The sequence below is a fragment of the Anas platyrhynchos genome, chromosome 4, assembly GCF_047663525.1.
Source record: "Anas platyrhynchos isolate ZD024472 breed Pekin duck chromosome 4, IASCAAS_PekinDuck_T2T, whole genome shotgun sequence".
Taxonomy (NCBI): Eukaryota; Metazoa; Chordata; class Aves; order Anseriformes; family Anatidae; genus Anas; species Anas platyrhynchos.
This window is the reverse complement of record NC_092590.1, coordinates 53,330,952-53,350,668: the sequence shown is the minus strand read 5'-3', so window position 1 is coordinate 53,350,668 and position 19,717 is coordinate 53,330,952. Positions and strand designations below refer to the sequence as shown.

The 19,717-nt window shown below is 36.7% G+C and overlaps 1 protein-coding gene across 1 annotated transcript in view; it reads left to right on the top strand.

Annotated features, from left to right (window-relative positions):
- GABRB1 (gamma-aminobutyric acid type A receptor subunit beta1) overlaps positions 1 to 19,717 on the top strand; it is a 126,627-nt gene that overhangs the window by 62,684 nt on the left and 44,226 nt on the right. The window contains exon 4 of the mRNA XM_027457143.3: positions 5,792 to 6,012. Within this exon, the coding sequence (XP_027312944.3) occupies positions 5,792 to 6,012 (221 nt within the window). The remainder of the gene's footprint in view (positions 1 to 5,791; positions 6,013 to 19,717) is intronic.

Here is a 19,717-nt window from a genome sequence, read left to right as displayed (position 1 = left end):
CACATTGCACAATGAAATTATTCAAATATATAGTGAACAAAGTAATAGAAAATAAAAAAAAAAAAAAAAAAAAAAAAAAGGAATTAGCATTGTGTGAAAGATCTTCAGTATATTATTTACTGGAACTACAAATTGTTTTTTTTTAACCTCAAGTACAAGAGGCATGAGTAGTCCATTCATTTTCTCTCATACAAGGAATTTATATTACCTGGGTAAAGAGTGAAGTTTGGTGCCAATGTTTCTTTATGAGCCTAATTAAATCCAGATTAAGAAATAAATTTGCCATTTAGAGGAAAATATGTTAGTTTCTCTTATTCACATTTTCACAGAATCTCTCTCTTACCCAAGACAAACATGTAAGCATGTGTCTTAACCTAGTACACCTCATTAAAATGCCTCTCACAAGCCAACCTAATGAGAAATTTTTCCTGTTACTACTCGTATTATGTTATGGAAATTAGCTCAGCAACCCATTCACTTGAAGTCTACTAATATTTTAATTTTAAAATGAATTCAACAGTGAAAACAATAAAAACTTTTTTTATTGAGATATTTCTAATTATGTTGAGCATCTTTAGAAATAGGAGAGAAAAAGTTCTGTTTTCACAGCTATTTCATTCCACTTCGGAGCTACAGGAAGGTTTCTTATCTTCCACTGCCCTACATGGAGCCATTTCAACGCACCAAATTAACTCCTAGTTTAGTCCAGACTTGATAGTTGGTTTTGGTGCAAAATTGACCTGAGCTCATAATCCTGTAAGTTTTAAATTTCAGCTGAGCTTCATTCAAGAAGCTTTTCTTAATCTTCCAAAGCAGACAAAGGTAATATAAGATAGTATTTCCAACTCGGTTACAGGGTAGCATATGTAATTTACTCCATGTAATCCAACCAGAAAAGTAATTACACACTCCAAACTCAGCAAGACCCCATCTAGGTGATGCCTCCTGTCACTCATTACATCCTACATCTGAAATCAGTTTAGCTAAAATCAACACTTGTTTATCGATATTGCATAAACGTACCCATACTCATATGACATCTTTTGTTCTTGCTCTGAGAAGTTTTAAACCCCAAAAGGGAGATGCCAGAGCCATCCTGAGGTCCAGCAGGCATTCTCCTCTCATGGTTCATGTTACTGATACACAGACTGACTTACATACTACAATATACATCCATATACACTTGCTCTCATACCTTCCCAGTTCGATAAAGAAAAAAAAAAAAAAGAAAAAAAAAATTTGCACAATTACCAAGTAAACAAGCAAACAAACAAAAATCATCTAATTTTAACATATCAGGCTTTATCACATACAACAACAACAAAAATCACTACACAACAAAAAATGTTATCATTGGTGCTTAGACTTTTAGCACTAGGAAGAAGACTACACCCTAGTAAAACAGAACAGCATTTCACAGAATGGTTTGGCTTGGAAGGGACCTTAAAGACCATCTAGTTCACCCTCTCTGACATGGGCAGGGGCATCTCCTGGGTCAGCCCCATCCGACCTGGACTTTTTGAGGAAAATATGGACAGCTCAATTAGCTTATTTCAGCTTTTCTAATTTTTGATTATTTCAGCTCAACTGAAATATCATACATTTTAATTTTTTTATTTTGTTATAGTAAGTAAAGTTATGCAGAAATATTCAGCACATTTCTAAAAAACAAAAACACAACACAGTTTTTAAACTAAATTATTCAAATGAACAGTTATCTGCAGAAACAGATTCTTTTCTTTCTTTATTTTTATTTTTATATTGGGCTCTTCTTTTTAAACTCAGGATTAGAAATTTCTAAATGCAAACATTAAACATAGTCTGATTTATTTTCACATCTAGACAGACGCTTGAGATCTTAGGAAGCTGTCATAAAAACTTGAAAAATTCTGCAGCCAACCACCAATTTAGATACGGAAGATTCAGATAGTATTCTTATACCCTAGAGCTTGAAACTACAGAATCCTGAGCCAATTGTACAGGCTAGAAGGTGGTTAGTCATTAAATTCTCACCTCTCCTCACATACATTACTGTAAAATATAACAAATTGTGATAATAGAAAAAATCCCAAGGTGAAGCTAGCCATATGTTTTGCTGGTATTTCACTCCTCACTGATCAAACAGGAGAAAGGTAAGACTACATTCCCTACAAATATATGTGCATATATATATATTGCACTATTGTAGTTCAGATATATTTTTTTTTCATTAAAATAACCATTACATAAAATTACATTACCATTAACTTTAAACTTTTCTCTTTAAAATAAAAACTCACAGTGAATAGGATTCTCACAAATACAGTATACAACTTATTTTCTTCATTAAAATACTGAATGAGTAACTCTCTTGGGTTCTGGAGAATGGAAAGACAATACAACTCTTTCTGAGTTAAGAAACATGAAGATTCTTTTAAGATAAAGCTCAGGTTTTCTCTTCCCACTAACACTTGTTGGCATGCCACATATTTCTATAGTACAACACAGCTGTGGGGCACAGGTTTATTGTCTCTCCTGTAGTGTCATCCACAGTAGTATTCTGTGTAAAGCACAGCTGGATGAAATAAAATTTCTGAGACAGACTGTGATGCTAAAAATAGCAATTTATTTTCTACCACTAGCCATAGCCAAGAGACTTCTTTTTTTTTTTTTTTTTCCTGATCACATCCTTAAGATATCTTATAGCCTATCTTGGCTATAATTCTCTCTGATTGATCTTTGAGATCCATCACACACAGAAAATCCTCAATTTTTAGCCTTTTTCTCCAGGGTGACATGACAGTTTTACAAAAGCAGCTTTTAGACATGGTGAAAATATAAAGGAAAGCAGGAAAAGAAAAAGGTAATTATGTGTAATTGAAATTCGTGTTCCATCTGTGTTGCAGACTGCATTTTCTCTGCTGAATTAGACAGAAGACAGAGGGTACCAAGCAAAGAGCTGAGCATTGAGAATTTAACTTGCATCACACATTTATGAAACCTTTTCTATGTAAAATTGGTTGAAATAGGGCAGGATAGAAAGAAAAGATACAACATATGAAAACTGCATGAGAATATTGATTTTTTTTTCTCATCCAGCTCACATCTGGTCTCGGTGTATCTCTACAAGGAAGGAAAGGCAAGGATTTAACTTCTCTTTAAGTGCTTCCTTCTAACGCAAAGCTATCCAAATTGGACATTATATTTGTTGCAGGAAGAACGGCCGAAAGCACGACAAACACCAGTATGGTCAGATCATGCTCCATTTTATTACCCGAACAGCCTGACTTTTATAGTGAACTTAACAGGGGCGGATAGTGTCTCACACAAAATTATTGGTCAAAAGCACTCAGACAAAAAACTACAAGAAAACAACCCCACCTGCAAGAAAACAACCCCCTTGTGATTAGCAGTCATGTAGACCTTGTCCTTGAAGCCAACTACTGGCAACAATATTTTTCTAAATTCCTCAGTTGGGCAATGTGGGAATACTGTCATGGGAACTTCTCATAGTCATCCTGGTAGCTTGCTTTGCTCAGCTGCAGCAAGCCATGGGATCTTTGCTGTTTCAAAAATCCCTCAACATACATTCTCAAAACTTTGCTTCCTCAGGGTTCGTATTTCTCCATGCTTTTTCTACCATTTAAATTACAAATCACATATTCAGCAGAGTGCACACCTCAGTGCATTACTCCTGTCACATAAACCTGTCAGTGCAAAAGCCCCTTCAGCAACAGCTGGCAGGGCAGCATCAGCACATGCACTGCCTTCATTACACTTAAATTTCAGGAAGAAACACAAAAGGCAACAAAAGAGTTTATGCTGTTCTTTTTTATTTTCATTAGCGTTGTTGTTATTGTTTTTAAACCATGCTGTTGTAGAAGTGACAATGGATACAGTTATCCTTTTCCTCAACCACTGAAGATCAAAATAGAAATATTTAAAATAGAAATAGAAAGTGAAATTGGGTGGTGACTTAAATTCATACCACACTTGGCTACTGATTGGTAACTCATCAGCAGCTGAGAAGCCAAACAGTCCACCCATCCAGATATTTCTGCAGCAGTGACAGTTATACATGACAAAGGTTTTGACCTCTTTGATTCCCCATCTGGAAGGTGGCTGTAGAGTCAAGGGTGGGTTGAAGCCTTTCCACCTCAAGTTTCTACACATTCAGTCAAGCATACACGGTCAGATTCCAGCCAGACTCCTTCACAGATTAAATTAATCTGAGGCAGTTAGAAATAAACACTTTCTCTGTCTCCAAGGAACTTTGTGCTTAATCAATGTGCTGTGAAAAGGAAAAGTAGCTGTCCTGACCTCCTCCTACCTGCTCCTAGTTATGTGGTCAAGACTTACACCTTCTGCATACCACCTCTTGGCTCTGCCATGGGTAACCATCCACCTTGCAGGCCTGAACAGGTCACGTGTAGGAAATGCTTGAAAGTTGATTCTCAGAACTGATGTAAATTGCATAATGTATAGGACTGCTGATCAAGTCATGGAATGTCCTCTATACAGGGCAACTACTGCAGGCCCAGGGCAAACAATATTTCTATTAATATTAACTTATTTTACTAGTGATCAGCCTATAGTTTATAGCTCTGCTAGATGCAACATTTCAGGCAGAAAGTCTTTTAGAAAGGTAACAACAGTGCTTTGATTTTCATGGTAGTGGTACATCTTAAGAAGCCAGTGAAGATGAAGAGAGGAAATCACAGACAGTTTTTATGCTCTCTATTTCTTCCAAAATTACAGTACAGGCTAGGGTTTGTAAGGATGACAGAGGTGAGGCCTTCTCTCACATAAAAGAAAATCTTACCCAGCATCTGTAATGTTACTGCTCTTTTATTGCTAAATGTGTGACAAAATGACCTGCCACTTGAAAAGGGGGGTAGGAGAGAAGAGAAGGAAGATAAAACCAGCAGTCTACATACTGCTGTTTCAGACATTGTTTAAGAAATCCATCAGACATAAAGTATGTGGGCTTTTCCACATCAAAAACTTGAGTACCTTTAAAACGACTAAATGTACAAAGTGAAAGACTTGAGGGAGTAAGTCAGACCAGAAGTCTTTTACAACAGTTTCTTTCTTGACCAAGTGCAAAGCTGAAGGACTTTGTAAATGGTACTTTCCCTAAGCTACAGTGTGATAGTCAGGCCATGTTCATTTTCTGTGCAGTAATATTTGATTGCCAAGGCCAGAAAGCATCTGGGCTCAGGTGAGATATGCTCAGCTACCAAAGGTCATTCCACCTGGCAACTGCAGCACTCTCAATATGAGAAATTGTTCATTATACTTTCTGCAGTCATTTTTGCTCTTTCTAAGATGGTCTAGGGACTGCTAGCCTTCCTGGATTGTGGGAGGAATCTTTCACAATGAAGACAGCAAATATCAAAAGGTGTTTTCAATGGTGTTCAAGGCTATTTGACTGAGGCCAACAAAACCCTGCTTTTCTCATGTTAAAGAAAACCTATCAAAAGATGGCAAGCGTGGTCTGTAGACCAGAGACCCTGTAACCTATAGACTGGAGACCCAAATGTACCATGCATTCCTTCTGGCACAAGAGGGTTTTTAAGCCCATGGCCAGGGGCGTTGTGGTGGGTGGTCACTGCCACTGGGGAGTAGTGTGAAGTTCTACATTAACACAAACAAGCCAAGACTCACAGTTATTGACAACATTGCAATGAACCTTAAACTTCCTGGTGCTTTTTTGATATTCTGCTACTGAACAGAAAGTTATTTAAAACTAAATTTATGTTAAGTTATTCAGTATGCAAAACACAAAAAGCCTTTCTCATTTATTCTGTAGGATTACACCCTTACCATGTACTTCCAGCAGTCCTGGAGGGATAAAAGGCTTTCTTATTCTGGAATACCTCTGAACCTAACACTGGACAACAGAGTGGCTGACCAGCTCTGGGTGCCTGACACATATTTCCTAAATGACAAGAAGTCATTTGTCCATGGAGTGACAGTGAAAAACCGAATGATTCGGCTCCATCCAGATGGGACAGTCCTTTACGGTCTGCGGTATGTTGTCATTTTTTTGGTTTTGTTTTTGCTTGTTGTTTGTTTGCTTGTTTTAAATCAGACATATGGCTAGTGGTTGGTAAGTGCAGGTGTTACCAATGCTCTCCTTTTTCTTGGTTTCTCACTGCAGCTTTAAAAGTCAGCAAATATACTATATACAGCACAAAAATACATCCAACTATTTTCCACAAGGCATCAAAATTACTTTTATTAGCTATAACTAAGAAAAATAAAGTGTCTCTTTCAGCTCTTCTGAGCATGTTAGTACCTGATAATCAGCCATAACTTAGACAAATCATTCCTTCTGAAATCTTTCATGCAGTTCTTTAGAATGATATAAAATGTAAAATTTGGAAGTCATCTGAAGAAATGCATCCAACATTTGGTAGGGAATAAAAAGAGTGAATTTGTAAATTTACTTGAACTATTTAAAGATTACTGATGCTTGTGAATATAGATTTTCTTTAATCTGCTTTGGTTTATCATTGTCTCTTCACACCATCACCACTACTTTATAAAATACAACCTATATTTACCCCTATAGATAAAATATATTCTAAGGTCGGAACAGACATGATCTAATGATAATGTTCAAAATGTATAATTAAAACCAAACCAAGTTGTATCTTATGCTGCAGAGCTTGAGTAGGCTTTGCATAATTTTTAAAGTTAAGGTAGCTTTGCTGAGGGGTGGGTAGAAGGGGAAAACACATTGCTTGCTTGAAACAACTTTTGATCACTGTTATCGTTCAACACTGAAAATGCCTGGAGAGCATAAAACCAAAACCATACTTCAGTTAATAAGGAAAAAAAAAAAGAAACAACCACATAAAGCATAAAACCTAGATGAAATACCTTAAAATCATAAAATAGGAGGGGAAATCGGGGGGGTGGGGGGGGGGGGGGGGATAGAAGAGGAGGAACTGCTGTAGCAATTCAAAATGAAAGTAATATTTTGGGAAAGATAACTTAGAGTTTACTGAAAATAAAATTTTAAAGGGACATGTTACACTATAAAAGCACAACCTTCTAAAACGTATCATTACCCGTGCACTCAGAGAGAACTTTCCAACCCATCAACTGAAGCTTCACAAGAAAGAAACTAACAAAAAAAATCATTTAAAAATTATTACTTTGGTTTATCATAATTTTTTTTTAACTTATTAGATTCAAAGGTCATGCATCACTTGGCACCAAGGCACTTTGGTACAGACAGATCTGCTCTCTTACAGAAAAATTGCTGCTTCAGTTGTGAAAAGGAAAACAAGGAACCCATGAGGAAATAGCTGATAGACTACAGACTGTCATTATGACCTGCTAAACAGAGCATGTAAAAAACACATCTTTCCCATTGCCTTCAGACCTCCTACAGTTCTTTTCAATCAAACTGAAAATCAATTTAGCAAAACAGTCATCATTAAAGGACTTTTTGGCCTGAGAATTTTTCAAAATACTTTTTGTTTGTTTGTTTAAGGCCAGGAAATAGATTTATTTCATTCCAGGGTTTGCATAATGGCAAAAGTGTGTATTAGAGCCAAATAGTCCCTCACAAACAGTTTGTGTACAACATAAACTACACCTAGCAGTATATGTTGTGCACATATTTCCATATATATGCTGCACATCTGATGTCAATAACTGTCTTCTGCAGAAGACAGCAAAAGAAGCTGTAGCATCTGGTGAATCTGCTGCAAGTCCACTTACAGGCCTCATCCACAAAGCATGAGCCTGGACAAGAAGCTGTGACACTGCTGAGCATAACAGTTTGTGCTCCTAGTCCCAGAGGTGCTCAAGCAAACCTCCAGTGCAGCAGCAAAGATGGCATCCTACACATAACGAGGCTCCTGGTTGGTGTGATTAAATAACCATTCATATTGAGATGGTTAAGCATCAGCTCTGCAACTGATATAGCTCTGCAGCTTAATACCCCATTCAATACCTAACCTATCTCAGTAGGAAAAATAAACAAACAAACGAAAAAAAACACACCTCACTGACATAAAGGGCAATCTATATTCCACATACGTTCCAGCACTGGGCAATTCTCTTCTACTCTTTCATCCCTGCCTTGTGCCATTAACATAAATGGCACAAGGGCAACCTAGGCCTTTCCTGGGTTTCTGCTTTTTCTCTCCTCACAGAGAGAAAAACAGCAAGGGCTCAGGAGAGCCAGTCATTGCCAGACGTGTCCCTGTCTCCACCTCTTTATCACCAACCATGTGCAGAAAGAGGTTTTCAGCTGTTGGGTCTTGTTTGCAGCTCAAGCTGCTGTGCCATCATTTCTCCAAGAAAACAGCTGCTTAGATGCATCTGGTGAGCAGTATTTGTTCTGCAGTCTGCCAGTGAAAACACATGTAATGTCCCAATCCCACATGAATGATCTAATTGAAGACAAAGAGCAGAAGGAAGAATTTAGTTAAGAGACATTGAAGTGGGTTTCATACCACAGATGGCAATTACTGCACTGAACATTTTGTGTCTATTAGAGGTCACTTTCCTTATGGTAATAAACATGCCTCTGTCAGCCTACAGATTACCCTTAGTTCATACAAACAACAATTTCTTCATATACGAGATGACACATATGCCTCATAAGAGAGAAGACGTTGCAGAAAGTGTTATGAGGTGAAATTAAACATCGCCTGTTTGAAAATTCAGCACAGCTCCAATCTTAGCCTCGTGGGCAGAGAAGAAACTTTGCAGAGTCTTAGTTTGCATACAGCTTCTACACAGTAGAAAGTGCAAAGAGTATCACCAAACCTCACACAGAGGAGCCATGACCTGTGAGGTTTCATTTCAGTTACTGACAATGGAGCATTGGCCTGGCATGGCTGGAAAAAGGCAGACAGCACCAATTACACTGCAGACTGGGGTCTGAGCTCCCAGCAAATCATCAGTCCTCTCAGAAAAGGCCTAAAACCATCCCTCGTGGATGATTTAAATGCTTGCTGTCCCCCATGTCCATGTTCTGTTTCTCAGTCCAGAGTTAAATGTTTCTTTTCAGGTTCAGATATGAAATTTTACTGGCTTCCTTAAACAGGAACTGGAACAATCACAACAGCTCTAAACAACCTGCCCTGCTTGCATCCACGTGCCCAGCAGTTTGGCAGTGATGCAATGTTCAGTCCCAACACAGCTGAGGAAAAATAAAGCAAGGTTAATTGTTTGGCTTTACAGATGAATAAACAAGGGAAATACATACTGAATACACTGGGCTGGTTTTATATCATATAGCAAAATATTATCACTTTCATATGTCTCCATTATAGCACAAATTCTGTGAGGAAACAAACAGCCCCTTTAGCTATTTTTTTCCAGTAACTTTCAGCTGCTATATTACAACAGATTGAAGATGCATGCATATCAACTTGCACAGACACAGAATACTCCTAAGCTTTCTGCCCCCTAAAACTGTGAATTACTGTTATGTGTCCTATTGCAAATTCTACTTCTGTTTATTATTCATGGTAGTGAATAATGTGCAGCATTACTAACCAAATAACTTTTTCATCCTATTGCCCAAGCAAGTAAACACACATAAACATATCTAACTCCGCGTTAATATTTCCATTGAATTCCATTTCAATATGCCAGGGAAATTGAGTGCAGCTGTTAAGCATTATGTACCTGCTATGTGTGACTTCAGGTTCTATCAAATACTCCTTCCAGCAGCTATTATTATTTTCTATGATGTATTGGGATAGAGAAGCTACCTGCTTCCTACGGCAAATTCCCTTTGAGCCAACATGCAAATCTGCAGCATGGGGACGGTTTTGTCTGAGACAACTCTAGCCTGGTCCAGCACTGCCTGTAAAATAGGGGATTCTTCTTCCAGCTCCTCCACTTCCCCACCCCTCTATTTTTAATAAGCTATCAGACCACATTAGCTGTAGCTCTTTTGGTGCTAGCAGTCCCTCTCACTGCTTGTACTGCCCTTTCATGAAAGATTCTCTAGAAATCTCTCCCAAAGCTTTAGCTTCTCAAACCAGCAGGTGATGCAGGTTTTTCTTTTGCTTGCCCTTTCTCTCCTTCTTTTAAGTATGATGCTAGAGATATATGTCTTTAAAATTAATTATTATTAATATGTTGTACTGAACTCCAAACTCAAATTCTTATGTCATGATGTTATGAATGGAAGCTCTGATTTAAATCATCTTTTCCTAGTATTATTCAGCTCTCTCTTAATTCTTCTCTGCATTTCACTAGAAGAACAATGACATCTTATTTCTTCTGAGACATCTGTTCTGTTATCATGACATTACCTCAAAATAAATGACAGCAGAATTTCATCTAGTGTGTTGAAAGCAACAATAGGCTGCACACCCTTCAAAAAATATTAGCTAAGAGGAGCAACATGCCTTCAATGATAGATACCTTTACACAGATCTCCCTCCCTTCTGATGTTCAGACACAAACCCATCTGTCATCATTAAGAGTAGATCTTCATTCATTTCAAGGCAGAGGTACTGAGCATGCCTTGACAAGTAAAAGAAAGGCTGGCTTACAGCACTGAAAAATTTTGGTTTACTGAGACCATGTTTTCATACTGCTGCAGCAACACTAGGCACCAGTATATCTGCAAAGGGGAAGGTGGATCTTTGCCTTCACGGTAAAGACTTATTTCACCCTTTCTTACACGCATAAATTCTGCTATAACATACATGTAAATACTGTGGGACAGTCATTCATCTCCAACCAATTCACCAATGTGAATCAACCCATGCAACGCTGGATTTACTAGCCATTCACTCATGCAATATCCATGGAAGTCAATCTAATGAATCCTAAGGGTGGAATAAAAGAAAAGCTGTATTTAAATACAGAACATTGTTTTAAATTACAATCTTAAACTGTAAATTTCATTATAAACTTTCCTTCATGACACCCTATTATGGCAATACATCTGAGAGTGTTTCTAAAGAAATTTGCTAGCCAAATCTTTTAGTACAGTGAAATTTCACTGTTTTGTGTAATTTTTTTTTTTTTTTGTGTGTTGTCATGATCTGGGGCTATGCATTTCTGGTTTTCTTCCAAACACTCTCATGGATTTGATTAAAGAGTCTGTTATCAGGTCCTTTTCGGGACTTGCCAACATGCCATCATGGCAACAGGCAGCCTGCTCATGCTGATAATTAATCTATTGTCATCACCTGTGTTTCTAAACAACTCCAGCCAAAAAAAAAAATTCATTCATTCAGAATGATACAAAGCAACGTCATCTAAAAAGCTACTTTTTATCTCACTCTACAGAAAACACAAAACAACTTACAAAGCATCTTTTTATCAAGAGATAGAATGGCTTTGAAAAAAAAAATGAGGTGCCTTTTTTTCTATGTATCAATACCACAAGATTTAGCAGTAGGTATATTTAAATAATGATAATAATAATAATAAATAAATAAAAACACTGGAGTAAAAAATTGGGAACTTCCTTTATATTTTTGAAACCACAAGATTTGCAAAATTTTTACAAAAATAAATTAGCCAAACATTTGTCATTTCTTCTACTTCCAAAAATCAGAAACAAAAATGTTTCCCTTTCAAAATCTGAGCGCCATTTTTCAGGATTCACGGGTAAATGATTATACTCCTACACTTACAGCTATTAGGAGGAGGTAGGGGTACATTGCAGATACCAGTTCAGGCTGCTGCAGGTCACACTAGACTCCCTTTACTGGAGTGAAGACACCTGATGGGCAACCAGCACAGCTCATAATCACAGGAGATGCTAGCACCAAGTGCACTGCTAGGAGAATTTATTCACCTCAGAAGGAAAAAGGAGCCAAGGCTCAACACCATAACCACACTCTGCTGTCCTGGGGAAACCACACTCATGTCTGTATTTACATGGGAAGCAGTCCCAAAGCAGAGAAAGATGCCTGACTCGTGGAAGAAAAATGTTTTCTTCAGTTTGGGACCTTTCACTCTTTTCTTCTAGGCCTTTCAAAACAGTTGACTCATGTGTTTGAAGGAACAAAAAGAATCTTCCCACACCAGTCACAGAGCTGTGCAGCAAAGGGAATTGCTGCATAGATCTAATATAGATTTAATGTAATTAATTATATTCAGATTATATTCAGACACATACACACACACACACACACAAAAAAAAAAAAAAAAAAAGCAAGGATATGCAACCTGGCTACTCCTAAGCTCATGACAAACAACCACTGCATTACTCTAGTTCAAATCAAAAGTACTTTTTGATTTTTTAATGGTGGTCTCTTCCCCAGACAGAGCATCCCCTGCATTGTTTAACCTGTCAGCCATGGGCAACGCTGCAGTAGCAGCACATATTGCTAAGTCTCTGCTGTGTGTATTGCATTTCAGAAATATTTACTCATATCCAGACAGACTTTTCTCCAGCTTAAACATTGAAACCTGCATTTATGCTGCCCATCCTGTCCTGGCATGAGTGCTTGTCCCCAAACCTGGCTCCTCCTGCTCTTGCAGGACTCTTCTCTGACCAAATCACTGCTTCTTACTACTCTACTTAATGTAAAAATATTGGAAAAAACATAGCACTACTGAATGATAGGGATGATAAATCAGTGGGTGAGCAGCACATTTAGTCCATTCGTAACATGAAGCTCAATTCAGCTTGGCTTTATTTCTCCGGTATTTAGCTGGGCACAGGAGGGAAAATCTCCATAACACATTGCTCCATAACTGTCCCAGAAGGCACTCCCCAGCTCTGCAGCTGTTGGATTTGTAACCTTTGTGCTACATCTATAGATGGACTAACACCTATGAAACGCTATATGTACAAGGAAATGCAATCTCACTACTGCTTTATTCACACATTTGTTATACATATTGCGGCTCATCAGCCAACACAAGTTTTTATAATTTAATATCATTTGATGAAGAATACCCATGACTGAGATCTCAGTAGTAATTTCTAACATGCAGCCATAACTGAAGAAGTTTAAGACAAAAGCAGGTGCGCTCTTAAAACTACAGTGGTGTTTTGAAAATGGTATTTTTGGTTTATACCTAGAAGCAGTTACAGGTTTTCTGTTTTACCTGCAGTAGTAAAGGTCTATATAAATCACATCCCATAAGTTTTATTTAGTGTCAAACACAAAATGGAGCTTTATAAAATGAAATAGTAAATTGGTAGCTAATAAATAGGACAAATGGAAATGGAAAACTGAAACCTATAAGCTATTTTAAAGGCCTACAAGAAATGGGAAAAAACCCTAGCGCCTTCTCAGGTGTAATTCAGAGAAAGCCTTCCATTAGCACAAATGTCCTCACAAACGACATAGGACAAGCCACCTCCACCCCGAAAAGAAGTGCTCCCTTTGCCACTGAGGAGACATGCATTGAATTCCCCCAGCTAGGTCTCCTCCCTCTCTTTGCCCCCATAGCCTTTATACAGAGAAAGTGCAGCTCTGTGTGGAGCAGCTATTCATGAACTCAGACTGAATTAGCAAGTAATACCCAATAATTGATTTCATAGAATCATAGAGCTTTTGGAGATTTTAACCTCCCATTTCAGCCAACTAATTCTTATTCTGTTTATACTTTTTTTGTTTGCTTGCTTGTTTGTTTTTTAATGTAAAAATAAATGAGGAAATGAAGTGGGGAAACACTTCAGGTGAAATGAGTCCTATAGAGAGTATTTAAAGAACAACAGCAACAAAGTATTTGATATGGCCTCAGCTGTAAATATGCAACCAATAATAAAGTACATATGCATTCTGGTGGACTCACAACTGGCTTCATGGGCCTGAATTTAAATACAAGCTTTAGATGGGCCTGAATTTAAATACAAGCTTTAGATGTGGTAATTGATCACAGCTTTCAAGCACAGCACTCCACAGAACTGAATCATAGGAATTTTGTAGAGCAAAGCCCAGTAGGCCTTATTCAAAGACCTTTTAATTCAAGCATATTATGGATCAGACTCAGATTACTGAAAATATTTGTCACCTATTTAATTATCTTAATATTGTTAAGATAATATTTAACTACATTAATACCATCCAAAGAATTAAAAAACAATAACAATTGGACAATCCAACAAGAAGAGTAACAAATGTTTAATTTTAAAGGTGAAGGACACTGTAAAGCATGTATTACATATTTTCAATGCAATATATCATCTCTTGCTTTCTTGGTATGAATTGGGTTTGGATTATTTTCTTCTCTTCTCTCTAATGAACTATGTTCTCTCTATTAATTTGAACAAGACCTCCATTCTCTCCTATCAGAAGTGGGAACATCTTCTAATGCTCTGGAGTTATTACTCTGCCACTGTCAACACAATCTGCATCAAAATTCCGTTTCTTAATATAATAGCCTTTAATATATAAATATATATTAAAAAAAAAAAAAAAAAAAAACCTCCATTCAAATCATAGCTCATCTGTGGTGTGTAAAATGATGCCTCAAACATGCTGAGATACAGAAATTATGTAAAAATAAATGTGGCAGAGATTAAGACCAAAGTACCTTTGATAGAGAAGAATTTCAAATAAATTTATAAACAGTCTAAGAATCCCTACTATAGCACAATCATAGGCAGTTTTTAGGGAGTATTTCATTCTTTACTTGATTTTGCAAGGTGAGAGGCAGGGGAGATCTGAAAAGCAATATCCACAAGGAACCTCATATATTTGCCACCACAGCTTTCTCCTTTCACAAACCATAAAAGTTCTCACCTGATAACCTGCTAGTTGTACAAATAGCACAAAATTGGCCAACCAAAAACAAAACCTTTCATCATGAGAAAGACATTTACTAAAAGCAAATCCATTTCTCTCTAACAATAATGAAATAAATTATATTAAAAAATAAATAAATAAATAAATTTGTACTTTTCTGCAGATTTCCAGGTTGCATACTATTAATTTCTAGCACGTTAAGAACAATTATCATTGAGGGAGAAAATTATAAGTTCTTATCTGCTCAAAACCCAGCTTCACTCTTTTTGGATTTATATTGATAATGATCAGTGACATCACTGAAGAAACAGTGCAACCAAAATCAGAGAAGCTGGAAGACATGAAAGAAATCCCTACCTTTTATATACAATAGAAGTGCCAGGTGTGTAAATAAAAGCCATGGGGAGGCAGTGAATATTTACCAGAAAGAGAGACTTACCCTAGACTGATGAACACACCTAGATGTGTAATAGGGTGAGTAAAGGCACTCTAAGAGTAAAGAACCCTCCTGCCATAAACCATCCAAAAGCTGCTAAAATGATGCTTGGATGCTGGGACAACTTTGATAAAGGCACACAAGGTAAAAATGGAGAAAGAATAAAACCTATCAGTTTGTGGGGGCTGATGTTTGTCAGAGACATCTCCTTTGCTAACAAGGCTCATGGCAGCTCTGTGCTGCACAAGACAGAAGATTGGCTTCAACCTTCTCAGGTGTTCAGGGATATCAGAATCAACAACACCCCTGCCTTGAGTAATTCACTAGGGCAATCACAAACCATGTTTTCAGTAATCTCAGCACAGGTGAAGTGTTTTCTGAGAATAGTGCTTTAAAAGAAATGCTTTAAAGGTATTTTTTCTTAACACTCACTCCTCTATAAATCTCACTTAAAAGAAAAATTTTGTTCTTCTCAAATATTGTTGGCCTAATTTAGAAGTAGTGGCAAGAAAAAATCACAGTCTAGAAAACATTTTTTAAATTATTATTTTATATACAAATATTTTAATTTATATATAAAAAGCGCCTATCACCATATCAATAAACACTCTTTGGAACCACTCTAGTGGCAAGGGCAAGAATAGGAGTTGGCCTGTTAGTACCTCAGCACTTCTATTTCCAACCAATTGAAAACAAAATAAAACAACAACAACAAAAGCCACAGGATTTTGCTGCCAGCCTGGCTGGTGTTTAATATTGCTACTCCATCAGGGTAGGAGGGAGACCTATTGTGAATGGCAACAATTTGCACTGTGAGTCCTTGAGGAGAATGAAGTATCAAATGGCAGATGAATTACTCTATAAAATACAAGAGTACATTTCTCTATTTAGCACATTTGCTTTAGTACCAACATTTGTGATCCCATAACTGTCAGGCCAAAACACCCTCATGTAATTTTCTAATAAAAAAGAAAGAGACAAAATGTGTGGAAACTAGAGGGTATAATTTATAAAGCCATTAACAAGGTGACATTACTATGTAATGGCATTGGTAATAGAATCCCACCTTAAAACACAGGTCTGATCACTTTTTCTGAAACTGAGAAACAGACACGAGAATGCAAATACTACACATACATACATGTATTTAGGATGATGTATTTTTTTGGATTATGAATGCAAACAGATGTCATCTTTCAGGGAGGAATCTAGAAACATCAGAAGCATTGGAGCTACCAGGAGCCTAAATCAAGAGTCAAAAGCATAGACAAATATAAAGTAACTTAAAATTCACTCAGCAATTAAACCTACAGCAGAGAGGTTTACACAGGAGCAATCTACGCAGCAGTAATCACTTGGGACTTCAAGCAAAATGCTTGAAAGAGTACAAAACCTCTGGCTCAAGAAACCAGGGCTCTGTGGCAAAAAGTATATTATAGGCTATGTCCAAATATATTTAATCAGGGGACCAGATCCTCTGCAAAACACAAATCCATTCAGGTTTTTGGTTGTGAGGAGGTTTTCTTGCTTGTTTGGTTGGTTTTGTTTTTATAGAAAGTCCTAATTATTTGTATTTAGTTTTGCAAAATTGTGTATTTTGCACAGATGAGGTGTCAAATTTTTCATGTTAATGAAAAAATACCAAGGACCAATTTTCCAAAAAGCGTGAGCAGAAATAGGCTTAGCCCGAAAAGATAGTGATACAGAGTATTTGTATCTTCCAAAAAAGATACATATACTCTTTTACTTGACCATAATTTCCATAAATCACACAGAAAAGTTTACGGTTTCAGAAGATAAGTTACTTGAAGAGGGTAAGCTGACATCTCCCATGCATCATGGCAGAGACAGAAGAAATCGGTGAGTTTCAGAGCTCTTGCCACTTCTCAGGCCTGCCTCTTTACCTATCTGATGATCAGATGTGTGCTGTTGATGTCCCTTTCAGCACAGCCTCTCTAAAACCACCTCTGAGGGTATGGCAGGAGTTGGCAAATGAGGTATTTTTCATAATCTTTAGGTAGATGGATTTGTAAACTATGTAAGACAGGGTGATCAAGTGGTTTTATTGGGAGTATAAATCATGAGACCAAGTTCTGCTTCCAGCCTTGTTAGTAACATGTTTGTGTAAATGAAAAGCAAGTCTCCTGTGGAAATCTGTAATTTTGGGGTTTTATTAGGTGGTGTGGGGTGTTTTATATTTGTCCTCAGGTTTTGATGATAAACTTTTCCACAGAAGAAAGACCATCTCTCTGTTTCAATTTCTATTTTGTAGCTAACAAACTACCCTACAAGAGATATTTCAGTACCTCAAAAATATTTCTGAATAAATGCTTTTGAAAATTTTCTAGTCAGATGTTTGGCAAATGGGGCGAGAAATAAATTGTCAGACTATTTGCTAAGAATTATTTCATTGACCCCAGTTAGAACCCCTTGAAATACAGTTGACTACTGGCCTACTTTCATTACAAACTCTCCAAATATTGAGTCTCTCGCTGAAAGAAATAAATGAAACAGTTATAAAATAGTTATAAAAAATAGGTGTTAAAAAAAAAAAAAAAGCTCTAAAATTAGCCTTTTTATAGGAGGAAGTGGGATTCAAGGGTGGTGGATCATTTTTTTTTTTTTTTTTAAATTATTTCTTCATTTGAGACTGCTAATTCTATTGTTAGTACAATTAATCCTGCTTCTTCTTTATACAGAGTACAGATTTAATCCATTTGCAGAAAATTACTAAAATACAATCAAATTCCAAGATCTCTCTGGGATGTTAGGTAGTGTTAAACCTAAATTGGCTCAAGACATCCGTCAGCCAGATTTTCAAAAGGGCTGAGGAAAAATTGTAGTTTTTCACTGTCTGCCTTTGAATCCAAGGAACGGCAAGTTCCACTGAAACATTGTATGATGAGCCAAAGGATTTTAGCAACCAAAACATTTCCTAAGTAAAATGCTTTTAAAAATATTAATGCTAAGTGATAATTTAACTCAGATTCTAGGAAGTTTAAAAATACACAGCTATCATCCAAATATGGACAACTTGTATGCATTAATGCCTCTTAAAGATTTCTCAGTGTTACCTGGGAGCCCCCTGCTGGGGCTCTGCAGTTAGAAAACAAGCAAAGTTTTGTTTTGAAGGTGTGTCACAGATGTTTCGGTAATATTTAATTACTCTACATATGGTATATTATCATCCTTGGAGTCACTGAATGCTTAATTTCTCACAAGCAAATCACTACATAGGATAAAAATAAATAATTCTGTCCTGAATAGAAAATGTATTTTCTTAGTATTAGTTAAATAATTCAAATGTTTAAAAATAGTCCTAATTGTAGGAAAGGCATGAAGATTCAAATGGATGGCCTACGCTGTGGATATAAAGGATCCAAACCTGCAGATGGTCTGTATGGCTGTCACTATAGGTGCCATAAACAGAACTATGTAACTATGTTTGTTCAGTTTGATTAACAACAATAAAAAATAAAAATTAGGAAAATGAATAACTAAACAATAACCTGAACAATAAATATAAATATAAATATAAATATAAATATAAATATAAATATAAATATAAATGACTGCATAAGAAGAAAATGCCATAATATATCTTCATCTGTTTTGGAAGAGTAGTCTTTTTATCACACCACCTGATTTAACTGCAAACAGAAAACAGGGAAGTTTTCAGGGAAGTTTTCAGGCATGCAAACTTTTTAAGGACAAACAGAAGCAACAGAGCTAAGTACAGAAAATTGTTTTGAACATACAGATCCATCAATATTTTCTTTCCAACCAAAACTCGTATAAAAAGTTTCAACCCATAGTGCAGCCACCTTGGTTTCAACAAGTACTGCTGGGCAGAGCACTGTGAACTTAAACTACGTGTGATTATAAATACCATCTTTTCCTGAACTATTTTACACTACAGCATTTCACTCTTCTGCTTATGAGCAGTGCAGTCTTAAAGCTTAGTTTCTGGACTCATCTTTGAGGATCTTTTTTAGGTCTCTCTGTAAGCTGAGGATTAAGATCTCAGTGGTGGAGTGGCTGTTTTATCAGAAGAGTTTTCTTATTGGCAATGGGAGTTTTTATCTTTTATAAGCAATGAGCTGATGGCTGTTTGATATGTATATGAGCTTTCATTCACCAATGATCTTTTATCCCATTTCTAATTCATTTTTCCATTATTTTTCAATGGCAAAACGTCAGGCTTATTTTTAAGATGTCATGAGAATATCAAAGCACATTCTTGAAATAATTCAAAGGCCTGCATGCACACAAGTAAAGCTGCCTGAACACAGCATAACGCTGTCCATGAATTTCCACTTACACGGGGAATAACTCTATCTTCTGCCACACTCAGTCACCTGTATAAATCTTTTTAATCAGTATAAGTATTATTTACCAAATTGAACAGCTACTAGCATGTTTAAAGAGACAGCTCTGGCCATGGGAAAAGGAGCTAAATGACAACAGAAAAAAACTTACCATCATTATTCCCACCATTGCCAAGCATGCACTTGTTTTAATGCAATAAGTAAAAAATTAGATGTAAATATTCCTCCTTCCGAAGGAGTCTTAAATTATACCCAGGAAGAATGTGTTA